Below are 15,766 nucleotides of genomic sequence, written 5' to 3'. Positions count from 1 at the left end.
TCTTATACGACAGAGAGGTAACCCCTATAACCGCACACAATAATTACAGATTTCTCCCCGTGATGCACCCATTATAAAGTTGTAGTGTGAGCCTTTAACTTTTCGGACTCTTATACAGTTCCTTCAAATAATCCTGTGCAACTGTCCCGGATGTAAAGTATCTGGTTTGGCCTCTACAAATGATCTTTAATTTGAAGGAATTAAGCAAGAAGACCTGGGCCCCTTTTGCTTGGAAAGGTGCGATTAATTTCTGAAGTTGCCAGCGTTCGTGCACCGTTGCAGGGCAGAAATCCGAGTGCACGAAGAACTCACACCACATACCACTCCGTTTTCTCTCAGGGCGTGCAAGATCATATAACGCTTCTCGGAGCAGATAGTTATTCAAGCAAATTAAAATCGCCCTGGGATATGAGTTCTGGCCAACTTGTCGCTCTTTTCCACACTGACGTGCCGAGAATGGGAACCTATGTGCCCGAATCACTTCCGTATCCCAATTCCAAGCACTGAGTTCAGGGAAGGCTTATTTGAAAAGCTGAATAATAAATTTACGTGGATCGGCACCTTGTTTTGTCTCCGCTATACCTAGCACGCGCAAGTTGTTGCGACGCGCGCGGTTCTCTAAATCCGTGAGTTTCCCATCCACGTCTGTTTTGGATTTTTGCAGAGTCTCGATGGCCGATTGTTGCTTGACCAAGCAATCCCCTGCTGAGGAGACTCTCTCCTCTACCTCTACCACACGGGTGGTGACTTCAGCACAAGTCTTGACCAAGCGCCATACTGTGTTCTGAAGTTTCCTTACGGCCCCTTGTGTGCATAAACCTTCAGCTTTAGTTTCACTGTGATGTACCATTATACTCTTATAGATCAAGCCAAGATTGATAGTCCTCTTCGAAATCCTCGTCCAAATTTAACTGAGCTAAGGGAAGGTTTTCCTCGTGCACTGGTCCTTCGCACACCTCCACCACCTTTCTTACTGTTTCATGGGACACAAATTGCTCAAACTCCTCGCCTTCCTCATCATCCGGTAAGTCCCCCCAATCGCCTGGGTTACTGGAGCTATCCTCATCATACTCCTTGTCTGACACCGTCGTTAAATCCAACATGGAGTAAAATTTACCGTTCGATCTCGCATACTCGGACTCACTACCCTTCTACGTCAATAAAGTAGTAGCGTCAGTGCTTGACCCTGGCAATAAGCTAGTATCTTCTGCAGCTGTTATGGTTACTGTCACTGCCTTGCCTCCATTAGCTACCACAGCTTCCATTGACATGATATTAATTCCACTACCTTGCTCAGCCGGGGCCAAGACCGGCGAGGCTCCAGTGAAGGCACTCACCACTGCCAAAGGAAACTCCAGGAGCTGCACAGGCTGTATCGCTCTCAACCTCAGGTTCAGCCATCAATTTTGCCTTTACTCCTTGTTTTTTATTAAAGATTGCATGGACAGGTAGTTGTTTTACCGGGGTGTCCTGTTTGTGATGCGCTATCTGGCTCTGGGGACCTCCCTGTGTCTTTGAGGTCACCACGTGCTCATGCCCCTGCTGAGTATTGCAGCCTTCAGAGCCCAGAGTGCTGCCACTGTTATTATCCTTGCCATGGATGGCTTTACTCGCACCCACTCCACGAGTACCTGCTGTAGCATTGCCATTACTATTCACTGCGGCAGCAGCTTCATTAACACGGTTAATAGCAGTAGCACTGTGCCCCACAGCCGCCGCACCGATCATCACAATAGATTCAGTCACCTCTCCAGGGGGTACTCCACCACAGTTCCTTGTGCCTCCTCTGCCCTTCGGCGCCATTACCTGTTCGTCTCATCCCGTTCGAGGGGCAGTAGCGCTATCAAATCAGCGTGAAAATGTCCCATCCCCACTCGAAAATGCCTTGCGCACTCTCCAACTCCTTTTCAAACAAACGTCTGGGTAGTAGCAATGCCGAGAGTTACAAATGCCGTAGCCGCCGCAGCTGAGAAAAGCCACAGGTAAATAGCAGCAGCTAACCGCAATCAGATAGTACGTTCAGCGCCTCCCCGCAAACACGACGAGGTGATCTACTTGAAACTGGATACTGGAGCCAAGTGCCGAGTGCCAAATGCCAGACCGATAAACCCCGACTCAGCCCGCACTGCAGGAGCTGGATCGTAGGGATGCAGAAACTTGCAGAAGCTGTAACTGCCAGGACCGGAGAAATCCTAGGTGAGCAGCAGCAGTAGATCCCCGCGGTCAGGGTAATACGATCAGCGCCTCCCTGTCAGCACGTTCAGCCGGGAACCATTCAGCCCATCAAACTCGGCCTGGGGCTACACTGGATACTAGAGTGAACCTCGCAGGATAACTCCGCACTACGGGAGCTGCTCGTAGCGGTGTCACAGCGTTGGGGAGAAATCCCCAGCAGCTGGGGGTGGAGGGGAATCACACGGAGCTACGGACGAAGCACCTCACACGGCCACAGTTGCGGCCGCCATCTTGCCTCCATAATTATTCATCATAGCGCGTCAATTGCCTGCAGGTGTTCATTACGCGAGCTGCCAATCATTTAACTACAGGCTTCCGGTCATCGTACATGTTGAACCCCCATCCTTACTACCATTCAACACTACATTGCCCATAATCCCTTGCAATGTGTCTGTTCTACTCTACGATTCCCCTGTTGCTCATGTATATACATCCCTTAGACTAAAATCATCATCTATCCATACATCAATCCAAACAGGCAAATCACTTCAATGTCTACAATACTGTTACTGCGGTTTATATGATTCAATATTAATAGTCCACATATTTTTTTAATAACAACTAAGTGCCTCGCTGTTTTCCAAATGAACATGACAGGAAACCACGACTCCTGTGTATATCCTCACTGTTGTTCCTCTGTTTTCATTCCGTTTAGTCCTGTCATTTTTTTCGTATTTGTCCAAGTTTTTAATGGGTGCAAACTCGCAAGTAGGGCGGTAATGAATACAATGAAAAAAGTAGGTAGCGAGTTGCATGCCTTGTTTTAATTAAACATCCTCTGTAATACACCAATTGTACTTGAAGGCGTGCATGCCAGGTAAGCGCTCCGCCCAGGTTGCGCCGCAATATGGGAAAAGACCATAGTCCACATATTAGTTCTTTCCAGTTTTGACTACTGTATTCCCCTTTACCTAGTACTGCCTTCTTCACTACTCCACTAGCTCTCCAGAATCTAAAGTTCTGCAGTGCGTCTTGTGCTTTAAGATTCCCATCAGGCTTATTGTCCCCGTTTTCTTCATCCATATATTGGCTATTCATTACTTGTCAAATTACAATCAAATCCCTCTCCTTAGTCTATGACTTTGACATTATTCTGGACCCAGGAACCTTAAATTGCTCTTTATACTCCTTTGAATTCAATTCAAAGAATCTTTATTCGTTGATTAAAAAACACCATAAAAGCACACACATATTTACATAGGTAAAAAGTCATTAAACATTTTCAAGATCCTTATACAAAGTGTTAGTGTTACCATGAAACACCGGCAGTAAAAATTATATAACACTTTAAAAGGATAAAATCGGAAACATTTCATACATCTCCCCTAGTTAGCCTTAAACGGACCGCTACCTTGATGAAATTCATAATACAACACAGTGTTAAGGGGTCCGAAGCTTTTTGTAAAAAGACTAGTGCCTCCCTAGCATGTTCCAGTTTGGCTTTTTTTAAGAGATATACGAGAAATCTACGCCTAGGCATTGAGAAAAAAGGACAAAGTAAAACAAAGTGAAGGGAGTCCTGCGGAGACCTGTTGTCGCAGCCGCAGGGTCCCTTCTGTTCAATTGATGTTACAAATCCTGCTGGTGATGCCAACATAAATGGGAGTAAGTTCAATCTAAAACGGCACATCAAGAATCTGTCCTGTGCGTTATGCATAAGGTACAAATATGGCTCCATACCCTCCACGCTCTTCACCAGGTTATGGGCCTTCACTGTCTTTTTACGCCCTTCAGCCTCAGCTCTGCATAGGTTTTTCCGCTCTAGGAAAGTTTTCCCTACTTGCATCTTATGCTGGGCTACAATTGTTGCGGGTTGGTGAAGAGGTTCCCAAAGCCTAGTTCCTCTAGGGTGTTCTTTACGTAATGGAGCCAGGGAATGCGCATACATTTGACCCTCTCTAAACAGTCCAATAAAATTTCTCTGCTAAGAGACGCATCAGGATTAACCCAGATTTTTAACCAGGCCACAATTGGCCTAAGTTTTACCAAATCATCTAGGTATGGCCTCCCTAACTCCCTATGTGCTACAAAACCAGCAGTACTTTGGGGTGCCCTCAGGATGGATTTCAAATATTTGTTTTCTTCCTGTTGGATTCTGGTGGTATTTGCAAAACCCCATACTTCTGCCCCATAAATTACTTTAAAGCATGAAACAGAGCTGTACAAGTTCATCACCTGTTCCGGACACCATCTACCTAGCCTCCTGCCGTAGCTAGCTATTGCCCCGTTAGAGGCAATCATTTTACCACAGCGCTCCTCCACCAGGGAATTAAACTGTAAGGTGCCATCAAAAGTTACACCAAGATAAGGGAACGTTTTGACCTCTTCTACTATGTGGCTTCCTATTGTGTAAGTGAATTTAGAGGAGGTCTTTTTGCCAGCCAGAAGCACATAGGATTTTCCCAAGTTAACTGAGAGATCTAAGGCACCCATGAACTTCACAAATCCGTCAATCAAGATTTGTAAGCTCCTGGGTGTGCGTGCAATCAGGACCGCGTCATCTGCGTAAAGCAGAACAGATGTGACGCGTCCCCACCCTTGGGCAGTCTGCCTTTAACCCTAACAGAAACTGCTCCAAATTATTAATATAAAGGGAGAACAAAAAAGGGGCGAGAATGCAGCCTTGCCGGACACCACTCATACAGGGAAAAGAGTCGGTCAGTCCCCCCTCCCTGTTGAATCTAACCTTAGCCGTGGTGTCACTATGCAGTTCCCTCAGTATATTAATTAAGCCACTCTCTATTCCCATACTGGACATCATAACCCACAATTTCTCCCTGTTGACGTGATCGAATGCCGCTGCCAAATCCATGAATCCCATATAGATCGATTCATCGCTGGCCTTGGTATATTTGGCAGTCGGCATGTAAAGGTTCAGGCATTGATCGCTAGTGGACCTCCCTGTCCTAAATCCGTATTGAGTGTCCGAGAAGATGTTATTTTCTTCGGACCACTCGGACAGTCTATTGAGAATCGCCCTACCCAGGAGTTTAGCCGATACGTCAATCAGGGAGATAGGGCGATAGCACTTGGGATCGTCCCTATTGCCCTTCTTAAAAATCGGCACAATTATCGCTTTGGACCAGGACGGTGGCAAACCACAGGTGATGGCAGTGTTTATAACCCTGGTCATTAAAGGGGCCCAGAGTTCTACGCTGCTCAGAAACAGGTCGGGGGGTATTCCGTCAGGGCCAGGGGCTTTGTTTTTAGTCAAGCCCTCTATCCCAGCAGTGATCTCCTTGATGGTAAATACAACAGTTGAAACCTGAGTTGGAGTAACAGGCAACTCTACAGGAGTACCGGGCTCATGGTTGTACAGACCCCTATAATGGGTGACCCACTGTTCTGGGAGGATGTTAGACCCTATCTCCGGAGTGTCGTTTTCCTGGAAAGTTGGATTGTTAATAATTCTCCAGAAACCCGCTAAATCCTTTCTTTCCCCTGCTTCTCTTAGGTCTGCCCACGCTTCTGCCTGCAGGGCGAGTTTCCTCCTCTTAGTCTCTTTTTTATATTTTCCCCTACACACCTTGATTTTATGGGGATTCCTCGGTTTAAGTTTAAGGCAGCTTTTCAGCTCCCTCAATGCTTTGGAGCAATCTTTATCAAACTATCGAGGGTTACCGTGGTTCCTAATGGGCGCACTAGTTTTTAATAGGCCATCAATCAGGTTAGCAATCTGATCGAATGCTTCCAGTAACCTCGATCCGTGGACTTCTGTATCTAAACAGTCATTAATGGCAGATTTGCCAGCGTCCACCAAGGCCTTATAGAACTTTCCCCCATCTATTTTAGACCACTTTAATCTCCTGCCTTGGTCTGTTACCCTCTTCATGATTGTACGATGGTCTCTATTTCTTGGACCCACCCTATACATCAGGTCCAAGACAAGTGGGTTGTGGTCACTAAAACTGCTCCATTCAATCCCTACACTGGATGTCTTTTTTAGCAGAGATCTTGAGACCAGGATGTAATCTATGAAGGAATGAGCATCCTCTGCCCTTGAATGTGGGTGGGAGTGTACCATCCTTCTGTGTGCCTATCATGTTAATAGTATGCTCAAGATCATACTTGAGCCGGAGCGTACTAAAAGCTGACCCTGTCGGTGTATGGGAAAAATGCAGCCCCTTCTCCATAGGACATTGGGACCAGTCTGTATTGGTTTGGACCAATGCCGGGCACAGGTGGCAGTTAGTCTCCCATGACCAGCAGCGCACATGACTGCCCCTTTTTTTGAACAGTTATTTCTTGACCCAACCTATAATCCAATTCCGCTACAAGTGAGGTGTGGTCTCCAGCAATCTCGTTATTATATATGTTAAAAACTACAAATCTTAGCCCCTTCCCGGAGAACCGAACTGCCTGAATCCCGTGGGAATTCCAATCTGGGGAAGACCAACTGCCCGGGAGGTCTAAGTCTATGTAAATGGATAGTCCTCCCATGGCCCTTCCTGATCTTCATTTTTGCGCGGGTAGAAAGAAACACTTATACCCCTGCAAGTGAAAGTTATTCTCCGTGGCCCATGTCTCCTGCAAGCTAATTACATGAAATTTTCTAATGTAATCAAGCCACTCTTTATTGTTGAATTTACCTGCCAGCAATGTTCCAAGAAATCATTCTTAGGGCCTCACCACTCAGCGCTAATCCCCCCTGGGGCCCCGTTTGCATCTCACACTCTGACTCTTGTGTGTCCAGCCCGTGTCCCCCTCCTATGCATTCAATATCTGCAGCCCTAGGTCCGTCCAGCACAGACTTCCCGACACAACAAGATGGAGTTTGCTGTGTCAAGGGGGTTATGCTCCTCCATCTCCTCTGCCAAAACCCCTTTTTCCCCATCTCCCAGAGGGACAATATCTTTTTGTCAATCCACCCCCTCGAGACCGTTCAAGCAATTGAACCGGTTGAAAGTATGAAAGGATGTCTCTGGGCGGCTAAATAGTGGCCTGGGGTTAGATTCGTAATGTCTTCCGTTGGAGTGGGAATGAGCTCGGGAGACCTTCCCTGGGGGCCAGCCGAGATTTTCATGCTACTTATTGTGGCCTCCAGGATGGTAAGTCTAATTTCGACCTTTTTGATGCACTCGCTGATAGGTAATAGTGACCTGAGCAGGAATTCCAGGTTACCTAGCGGAGCAACAGAAAGGGGGACATTAGCAATGTTATTTCCTATGTCTTTAGTCAGAACGGGGGCCAAACCGTCCTGTGCAATAGGTTTAGGATGTAATTCATCCACTACTGTCACAGTCGGTATGGAGGGTTTTGATGACCTCCCAAACTCAGAGTGGGGGGTTTTAGATTTGTTTTTGCCCTGGACACTCCTCGACTTCCTCCTGCGTTTGTTTGGGGGGGGGGCCCAAATACTCCTTGTACAGCGGCTGGCTTAGGTTTAGCTTTCCTAGCTTTCGGGGCTGGGGGGGTTGTGAAATTAGGTCAATAGTCACCCTACTCGGGCTTAAGCAGGTCGCTGGGGTAAGGCTCGTCGATGGGACTGGGGGGGTGTTCGTACAGTCCCTCAACAGGAGTGGGACATCGTCTATAGAGGTCGACTCCTCGCTAGGAGTCGTGGGAAAATCTCCAAGTGGTCTGTTTTTCAGGTTATCTATAGAGCGTCTCCGCTCTGCCCTGAGACGAATTAAAGTACTCTCCTTATCCCCATCTCCCACGGCCCGGGGAAAGTAGTTCTCTAGGGTCCTGTTTTTAACTCCTCCCTGTTTCATGGGGGTACCCTCCATTGGCATGTCAGCTAAAGTTGCTGGTAGTCTATGGGGCGCTATATCAGCGAGTTGGGACGGGACTCAGATAATCAACACAAGAGGGTAGGCCCAGCCCAGCCTACTCTGGCCTATGACAGCCTTGGACGGTCCCGCCCTTGTCCCGGGCTTCTCCCGGCGCGCTCCCGCTCGCTCCCGCGAAGTGGAAGCACTGGTCACCTTTTATGTCAGAAACAACGGGCTCATAGGCTGTTGAGCAGGGGGCGTGGCCAGCGGGGAGAGCAGCCCAGGTGTTGCAGATTGGGCGCGCAGGGACTCCTGGACACTGGAGTCCCTGCCTCTTTACTCGCAGCCCCGCCGACACACTTGCCTGCCCCGCGCTCCCCTGGTTGATGTTCCAAGCAATCAGCAGTCAGCTATCCTCTAGCGCTGCGGGACCCGCGAAGCGGGTCCGGCGAGGCGCTGCCCGCGTCCTCAACAACAGCACACAGAAATCCGGCAGGAAGCCAAAGGTTAGTTCCACGATCCCAAGGAGGGTCCCAGTAAGCTGTGGGCAAGAGCTATTTTTAGCTCCGTAGGCAGGGGGTGTGGCCAGCGGGGAGAGCAGCCCAGGTGTTGCAGATTGGGCGCGCAGGGACTCCTGGACACTGGAGTCCCTGCCTCTTTACTCGCAGCCCCGCCGACACACTTGCCTGCCCCGCGCTCCCCTGGTTGATGTTCCAAGCAATCAGCAGTCCGCTATCCTCTAGCGCTGCGGGACCCGCGAAGCGGGTCCGGCGAGGCGCTGCCCGGGTCCTCAACAACAGCACACAGAAATCCGCCAGGAAGCCAAAGGTTAGTTCCACGATCCCAAGGAGGGTCCTCCTTTGCATTCTTTAAGATCTCTCTTGCGTCGTCTTCTATCTCTTTTACACTTTTGTATAGGCAGGTGTTTTTTCTCCTTTGGGTACAAAAGCCCAGTATTTTTTGCATGTATCTATGCGGCATATTGACAACCACTTAGCTTTCCCAAAAGCCTTGAAAGTTTTCCTCTGCTTACTAATGTCTTTGTTTATCTCTTGTTTGTTCTCGACGACCCTTCCTGGTGCTAGGACACCCTATTGGGAGACGGAGTTCTTTACCAAATCAATAAAATAGAAACCAAACCATAAGCCATATCGTAGCTAAGATGATCTGTCTGGGGACACGTGTAGGCCAGTCTTTTCCAGTTCATGTTCCAATACGGTTGAATGTTCTGATATAACAGATTAAGCTCTCCTCCAATATTCTGACTTTCAGGAAACATCAAAGATCATTTGTTGGATTAGGCGTCATTTGGGCACTATATAAACACTTTCACTTACCATATAAGGGGAATGGATTGAAAATAAGAATCATAGTATGTTTCCTTTCATCTTCCTTTTTTGTTTAAATATGTAAAATCTTTATATTGATAATTACTTTTTAGTGCAAAGCAGACCATACATGAAATATTTGCCAGTAACCAATGGGATTCCTTCAAGGTCATCTTTATTGTAATTAACCAGCCGCCTTGTGTGGTAACAGTCTAGTGGCCACAAATACAGCTTTTTTCAACGCGGAGGAGAAGTTTCGTCTCCACCCGCACTGCGCATGCGCCCTCTTCCGCTACGCATATGTGCGGTAACGAGAACACTGAGAGGTCACCGTGAGCAAGCACGCATAACTGCGGCGGCCGCTCCTGACTGCGATACACCTCCAGGCAATGTTTGCCACCATCAGCCCCGCTCTGATGACTCACCCGTCAAGCTAATTTGGGGACAACGGAAATAAGTTGCACTAATACACGCCATGCGGCGTGAAAACATTATAAGGGCAATTATCCCCAGATGTGTATCGTTGAACTCCTTGGGATGTGCCCACCCACTCCTCAAATAGTAAATTACGTCTCTGGTCCCGTATATATACCAAGCTCCTCCCCTGAGTCAGTTACCAGCGGGGAAGCAACAAGGACAGAGCATAGGAGCACCACGAGGGACGCACCTTGAGGCAGAAAGGGGTTGAATGGATTAATCTGGGAGCTAGCTTCCACTGCTAGTTATGAGTGAATGCATGGCTGAAACCTTTAATAACTTGTTTCTCTGATTAACACTATATCGTGCCTTGATCTCTCCAAAAAATCTTGGTTCTTAGAGTGTGACTACAGGGGTCCCTCAATTCCTCCCTTCCCATGAGACATCCCTACCCCTTTCCTGGGCACATGTTTTTATCTTTGAGCACCACGTATGGAGTGACGCGTGCTCACAACCAAATGCACTTCATTGTACCTCATGCATGATTATTAGTCTGATTCTGTGTCAGTAGGAGTCAACAATTTTCACTTATTCTGTGATATATTTTCTTTACAGGTTGCTTGAAATTTCATGGTAGAGCTGGACCAAAGCCAGCCTACAACAGTGGATACGTCTTAGTCTCTAGAGACAAGGCAGGAGCCCCTTTTCCTTTCGCACCCTGATGAATGCCATGGACCCTACTGGCCGTTACAGCAGAAACATGTTGGCAACACAGATGGGGAGGGGATACTACCCGCCCTAGTCCCCACTATTAGTTTTAATATCAAGCATATTCTGCGCAAATACATTTCCATGCAGTAATTTGCATCGATTTTTAACGTCACGCACTCACTTTCCTAGCACAGGCCCCCACTTAGTTATAGAAGTGCCTCCCTGTCTCCAGGTGTAGGCCTGCTCTTTATCAACCATGGTTTTTAAAGAGCGAGGACTGCTGATGATGAAGCACCTGGTGGTGTGTGAAGACAGTTCATACATTTTTTTTGAGATGCCCAACACCACTCAAGTTACCGGCATAGTGTGCCTCATCCTTCAATAAGAATCAGACACCGAGTCAAGGGTAGCTTCTTGTTGTGTGATACTTATTCCTCCCAAGGTACCTTACAAACAACATTAATGAGACATTATTGCAATACAATACCACCAGTCAGTGGTCTTTGCTTATCCTGAGGCTTCATTGGCTTGAATCCAGTGAGACCATATTTTAATATATTTCTTATGTATCCTATGGGCAATATATACCAGTTGTTCGAGTGTGACTCAGTGATTCATTCCTCTAGTCCATTCAGTGATGGAAGGGGCATGGGGATCCTGCCTCTCTCATTGCCATCAAGTAGCCCATGGCCACTAGTGCTGCGAGGAACCCCCAAGTTGTCCACAATACTTGGCCATATTATTTTTGGGATCCAGTTCTAAGTGTCAGCCAGCTCAGGACCCTGTTGACAGCATGCCAGTAACTCTGGGTAACAGGGCATTCCCAGAGAGTATGGAAAAAGTGCCAGGCAAGTAAGCACACCAGGGGCAATCTAGGCCGTATTTCAATTGGATAAGGTGAAATCTCAGAGATCGCCAACAGCCTAGGCGCCATCTTAGCATCCATCCACTCATCCTCAACAAGGACCTGGTCTGCCTCCCATTTTGCCCTCAGAGTAAGCAGGAAGTCAGGTGTATAATCTACAAATGTCTACTTTCACCAGAGGGCCTAATAGTAATTTGCTTTCATCTGTCTTTAACAGATAGAGCTACACATAAGCGTCGGTCATAGTATATTTCACAGGTCTAACCACTTACTAGCGGTTAAGTTCAGTGGGCCACTGTTTTAGAACGGTGATCAAAGGTTTTTCAGAGTGTGCTAGAGAAACCACTAGACATTATGAAGAACTTGGGATTTCGGTACAGTGCTAGTCATTTTTATGAGTCCACCACTTGACCGTCTGCATATATGAAAACTTAAGTGTCTTCTAGACTGTGTTCATAGTACCAATTACATCACTCACTACACTCATTAGCTACGAACGAAACATTTCCACAGTTTCACTGGAATTAGTGTTTTGTGTTCACACATGATTTATAACTGCGGTTTTACACCTTACATGTCAAACAATTGAAAGTCTTTTTGTCTTTAAACAGCCTGCAGTGGTGAGCAAGGTGCATGTGCACTGCTTATCTAAAGACAGACAGTGTGTTTTAGAAGAAAGGTAGTGCACTGTATACAAATCTGTTATCAACAAGTATCGACCCAGTGCGCTCTTAACATGGTCATGGATGCAACAGTAGAGGTTCCTGGAAATGCTTTCTTGTTGAATAGGTGGAAGGCAGTTGCACAAAGTTGTTAACCATTTTCAGAAAACATTCCTTTATTGATGCAGACACAAAATATATACTATTGAAGGAGGGAGCACACTGCCAGAATTCCAGCTCCACCACTTCCATGCTTTATGGAAGTGGTGTCACAGTCCATAGTGTTTTTGAGTTTCTCAAGTCTTGCAATGCGGAACACATGCTTCTGGGTTCTTGCACGTCTACAAGAGAATGCGGCAGGTAGTTTGGGGTGTATGAAATGATGCTTATAGTATATCATGTAAAGTACAACTCTAAAGCATTGAGGTGCATCCAACGACATCAAACAAACGCCTCCCAGATGAGCAATTAAGGAGGGAGCATCTCCATGCTTAGGATTGGTACACTACCTGATCTACCACAAGTGGCATTTCAAGCACCCCTACCACTTGTTGCTGAACACAGAAGCACATATCCAGAAATGGAAGCACTGGCCTCACCTAAACAGTTTCCTACTTGTGAATAAGTCAACGAGGTTAGGAACTGGATCTGCAGTAAGTAAATGGGAGAACTGGTGCTGGCTGCTGGTAGTGCTCTTGCTGTCCCACTTGACAATAGAAGATCTAGGTGGGACAATTGGTGATTACACCTTTTTTTAGGCAACTTGTATGTCCGCTCCATCTTCCCAGATAGCTATCAATTGAAATTGTATACCAAGCAGGTGTATGAGTCATTCTGTAAAATAAACATTGTTTGTAACATGTCTTGCACCCTAAATAGTTCTAGATATACATTTTATCTACTTAAACCCCAGGAAGTTTGCAATTATAAGTATAGTTCTTATGTCTATGCATGGTAAAAGATGGGCAACTTGAACCACATTATAAATATGAAGATTCTTTGTGAGGAAGCTTTAAAACACCAATTGCCATGATAGAGCAGTCTTGTTAGATATGTCCAGGAGCAGCATTGGTAATTTAAAACTTTCAAAACTTTCCTGGAAGAGCCACTGTATCCATGTGGAGTGCCACTACACAATCCAAATACACAATGTTGGAGCTGTGAAATGATTGTGAGGTAAGTCATATCGGAGTCAAAGAAAAACCAACAAATGCGCTTAATTTCATGATCAGAGACTTAAAGGTGTCTCTCTCTGCCCACACTATGCTCAAGAGTCAGTTTTACAATCTGCTGCATGTTCTTACCCATACTAAAGGCCTGAGTCCTGCAAGTGTTCTCATGGTAAATATTTTGTTCTGCTGCTCCAAAAAGTGTCACTAGCGCAGAGACATTGAAAATAAATTGGAATATAAACAGTCTTTGCACAGATTACTTTGTGAGGCATGGAGTGATATCTTATCCTTCAACTCTTGTTACCGTGCTGCAGGAGGAGAAGGAGAAGGTGCAAGCCCAGAAAGAAGAAGTCCTAAATCAGATGAATAACGTGCTGGACAACGAGCTGCAGTGCATCATATGTTCAGAACATTTCATCGAGGTAATATTTAACAAATGCCCCAGTGTGTTTGCTTGCTCTTCAGATCAAGGCAACAGCGTGCAGAAATATTTAGATGCATCTCTGGACAGGGACCTGGATGTATCTTCTAATTGGAATGCAGCCTTGAATAGTAGTTGTCTGAATGTAGTCAAAACAGTGATTGCAGTCATTTTTAGGTCGAGCTGGAGTAGCAGCGCAGCTGCGTCATCTTTTGTTGCCCACTTCTGGGAATGTGAGACAGGGGATGTGCACGTGCAGGAGATTTCCCCCATGTGAGAGCGCATGTTCACTCACACGCCGTGCACATCTCCTGTCCTACATTGCCAGGAAGTGTATAACTCATACACACAGACACACACACGCACACACACACGCGCGCACACACACACACACACAAACAAACACAAACAGACGCGCGCACACACACGCACCCCCAACCCCACCGGGCTCTTGTCGCTGCGCTGGTGTCATCTCTTCATCATCTGGCACACGCGGGGCTTCTCATGGGGGCCTCGCAGAGCACTCTAGCTCCTTTTGCCAGCACGATGCGGGGCTCTCCCCTTAGGCATGGGAACCCCGCAGTGCTTTCCGATGTTCTTCACCCGGGCCCCCTCCTGGGAGCCGGGACTTCAGCTGCCGGACCTGGGAGGGCGGGGGCTGCCCGCACATGCGCGGCATTTCTAACCGGGGCTCTTCAGAATGAAAGTTAGAAATGACGCACATGCGCAGGCAGCCCCCACCCTTCCAGGTCTCCTCACAGCCCGGATACTGAGCTTGTTTAATGTGTTGCATGTAAGTAGTGTCTGCAATGCCATCAATGTTGGTGGTTCATCTGGGAATTGTGGCTGGAGCGCCTTCATGGCTGCAGAGTCAATGATACATAAAAATTAGCAGTGGGGTCTGACGCTGTGTTTGCAATATATCCTCTAGTACTATGAAGCGCCTTTCCGGGTAGATATCTTCCATGTTTCTCAAACCTGCTTCCTCAAGTATGGACGGTGCGTTGGGGTCCTGTGTAACTGAGAAGGCCGGGCGGTGAAGCAATGCAATGCTGGTGCGTACAGAGGGGACTTGTTTGCCCGAAAACTAAGTGCACGCCAGGCCGCTGTGGTGAGAGATTTATGTATAGAATATTTGATTTCTGCCTGTGTGACATCCTATGCGTGCATGTGGAAGAATGGTACTGCGAGATATGGGGTGGGGGATCATCTCTTTCTATAGCCAGATACAGTGTGTATTTTGGGGAGGTAATACCAGTAGTGGACAAACTGTGCCTTCGTGCATATGTAATAGAGGTGCAGGTCTTGGGCACGAACCCACCCTGCTCATATGGACGGGTGAGTGTGCTCCAGCTAATTCTATTCAGCTTGCTTGATCAGGTGATCATATAGGATCTGATGGTTTTAAAGAAGGCATGCGTTAGTGCGAGGGGAATTCATTATTATTCATGTATAAAAACTTGGGCAGCACTATCATTTTCATGACCGCATCTCTATCAGAAAGTGACTAGGGCAGTTGTGGCCAGGCACCTTGTTTGTAAAGTTGTTCGGCCTATGGCAGCAGGGGCCCTTCTCTGATCCGACCGCTGCAGCTCACCCATTCAGTGCTGCAAGGGGCAGGGCTGCCAGCATGTCACAGCCCATTGTCAGCAGAAACCCCCAGCGTCCTTGCCTCCCCACCAGCGCAGCCCGCCATGAGTCCAGGCGGACACACACGGCCACGGCCCTGTCCCCCGCCCACCTCCGGTAGTGCGCGCAGGGGTTGTGTGCCACTCCTCCGTTGCAGTCGGCTCCGCAGCACTGGCCACAGTGACACCCTACACCGGTGCCAGCAGCTGGAAACCTCCACAGCAGCACCTACAGCACCCGGGGCAGTGTGTACCAGGGCACATTGCTCTTCACTCCACTCTGCATCTAGCTGACCACCTCCATTGTTTTGCTGGTAAGGCCAACGCCGTATCCCAGGTCCATGTAGTTTCTCTGCCCTATGGGCTAAGCTTTATGTCTGGTGTGAATGATATGTTGTAGCAGGTGCCACATCCCGTTATGGGTGTGCGCAGCAGCTGGTCTGCCTGTATGTGACTGACTCTGTCCAGTGCTACCAGCCCCTTCAGCCGTCCCTATCAGTTAGGAAACAAACGTGGGCATAGGTAGGCTTATAAACCGATGTAGACACACGGCAATTGATGGCAGAGCATTGCCCTCAATACGTGTCTTCTGGAGTGACTATCCCAGCCCCTG

At 47.5% G+C, this 15,766-nt stretch overlaps 1 protein-coding gene across 2 annotated transcripts in view; it reads left to right on the top strand.

Moving 5' to 3' along the window:
* Positions 1–15,766, top strand: part of RNF8 (ring finger protein 8) — a 199,303-nt gene that overhangs the window by 115,865 nt on the left and 67,672 nt on the right. For both annotated transcript variants that reach the window (XM_086925911.1, XM_086925912.1), the window contains exon 6: positions 13,419–13,526. In XM_086925911.1, coding sequence (XP_086782037.1) covers positions 13,419–13,526 — 108 coding nt within the window. The remainder of the gene's footprint in view (positions 1–13,418; positions 13,527–15,766) is intronic.

The sequence above is a fragment of the Lissotriton vulgaris genome, chromosome 6, assembly GCF_964263255.1.
Source record: "Lissotriton vulgaris chromosome 6, aLisVul1.2, whole genome shotgun sequence".
Taxonomy (NCBI): domain Eukaryota; kingdom Metazoa; phylum Chordata; class Amphibia; order Caudata; family Salamandridae; genus Lissotriton; species Lissotriton vulgaris.
This window is presented reverse-complemented; position numbering and strand designations above follow the sequence as displayed.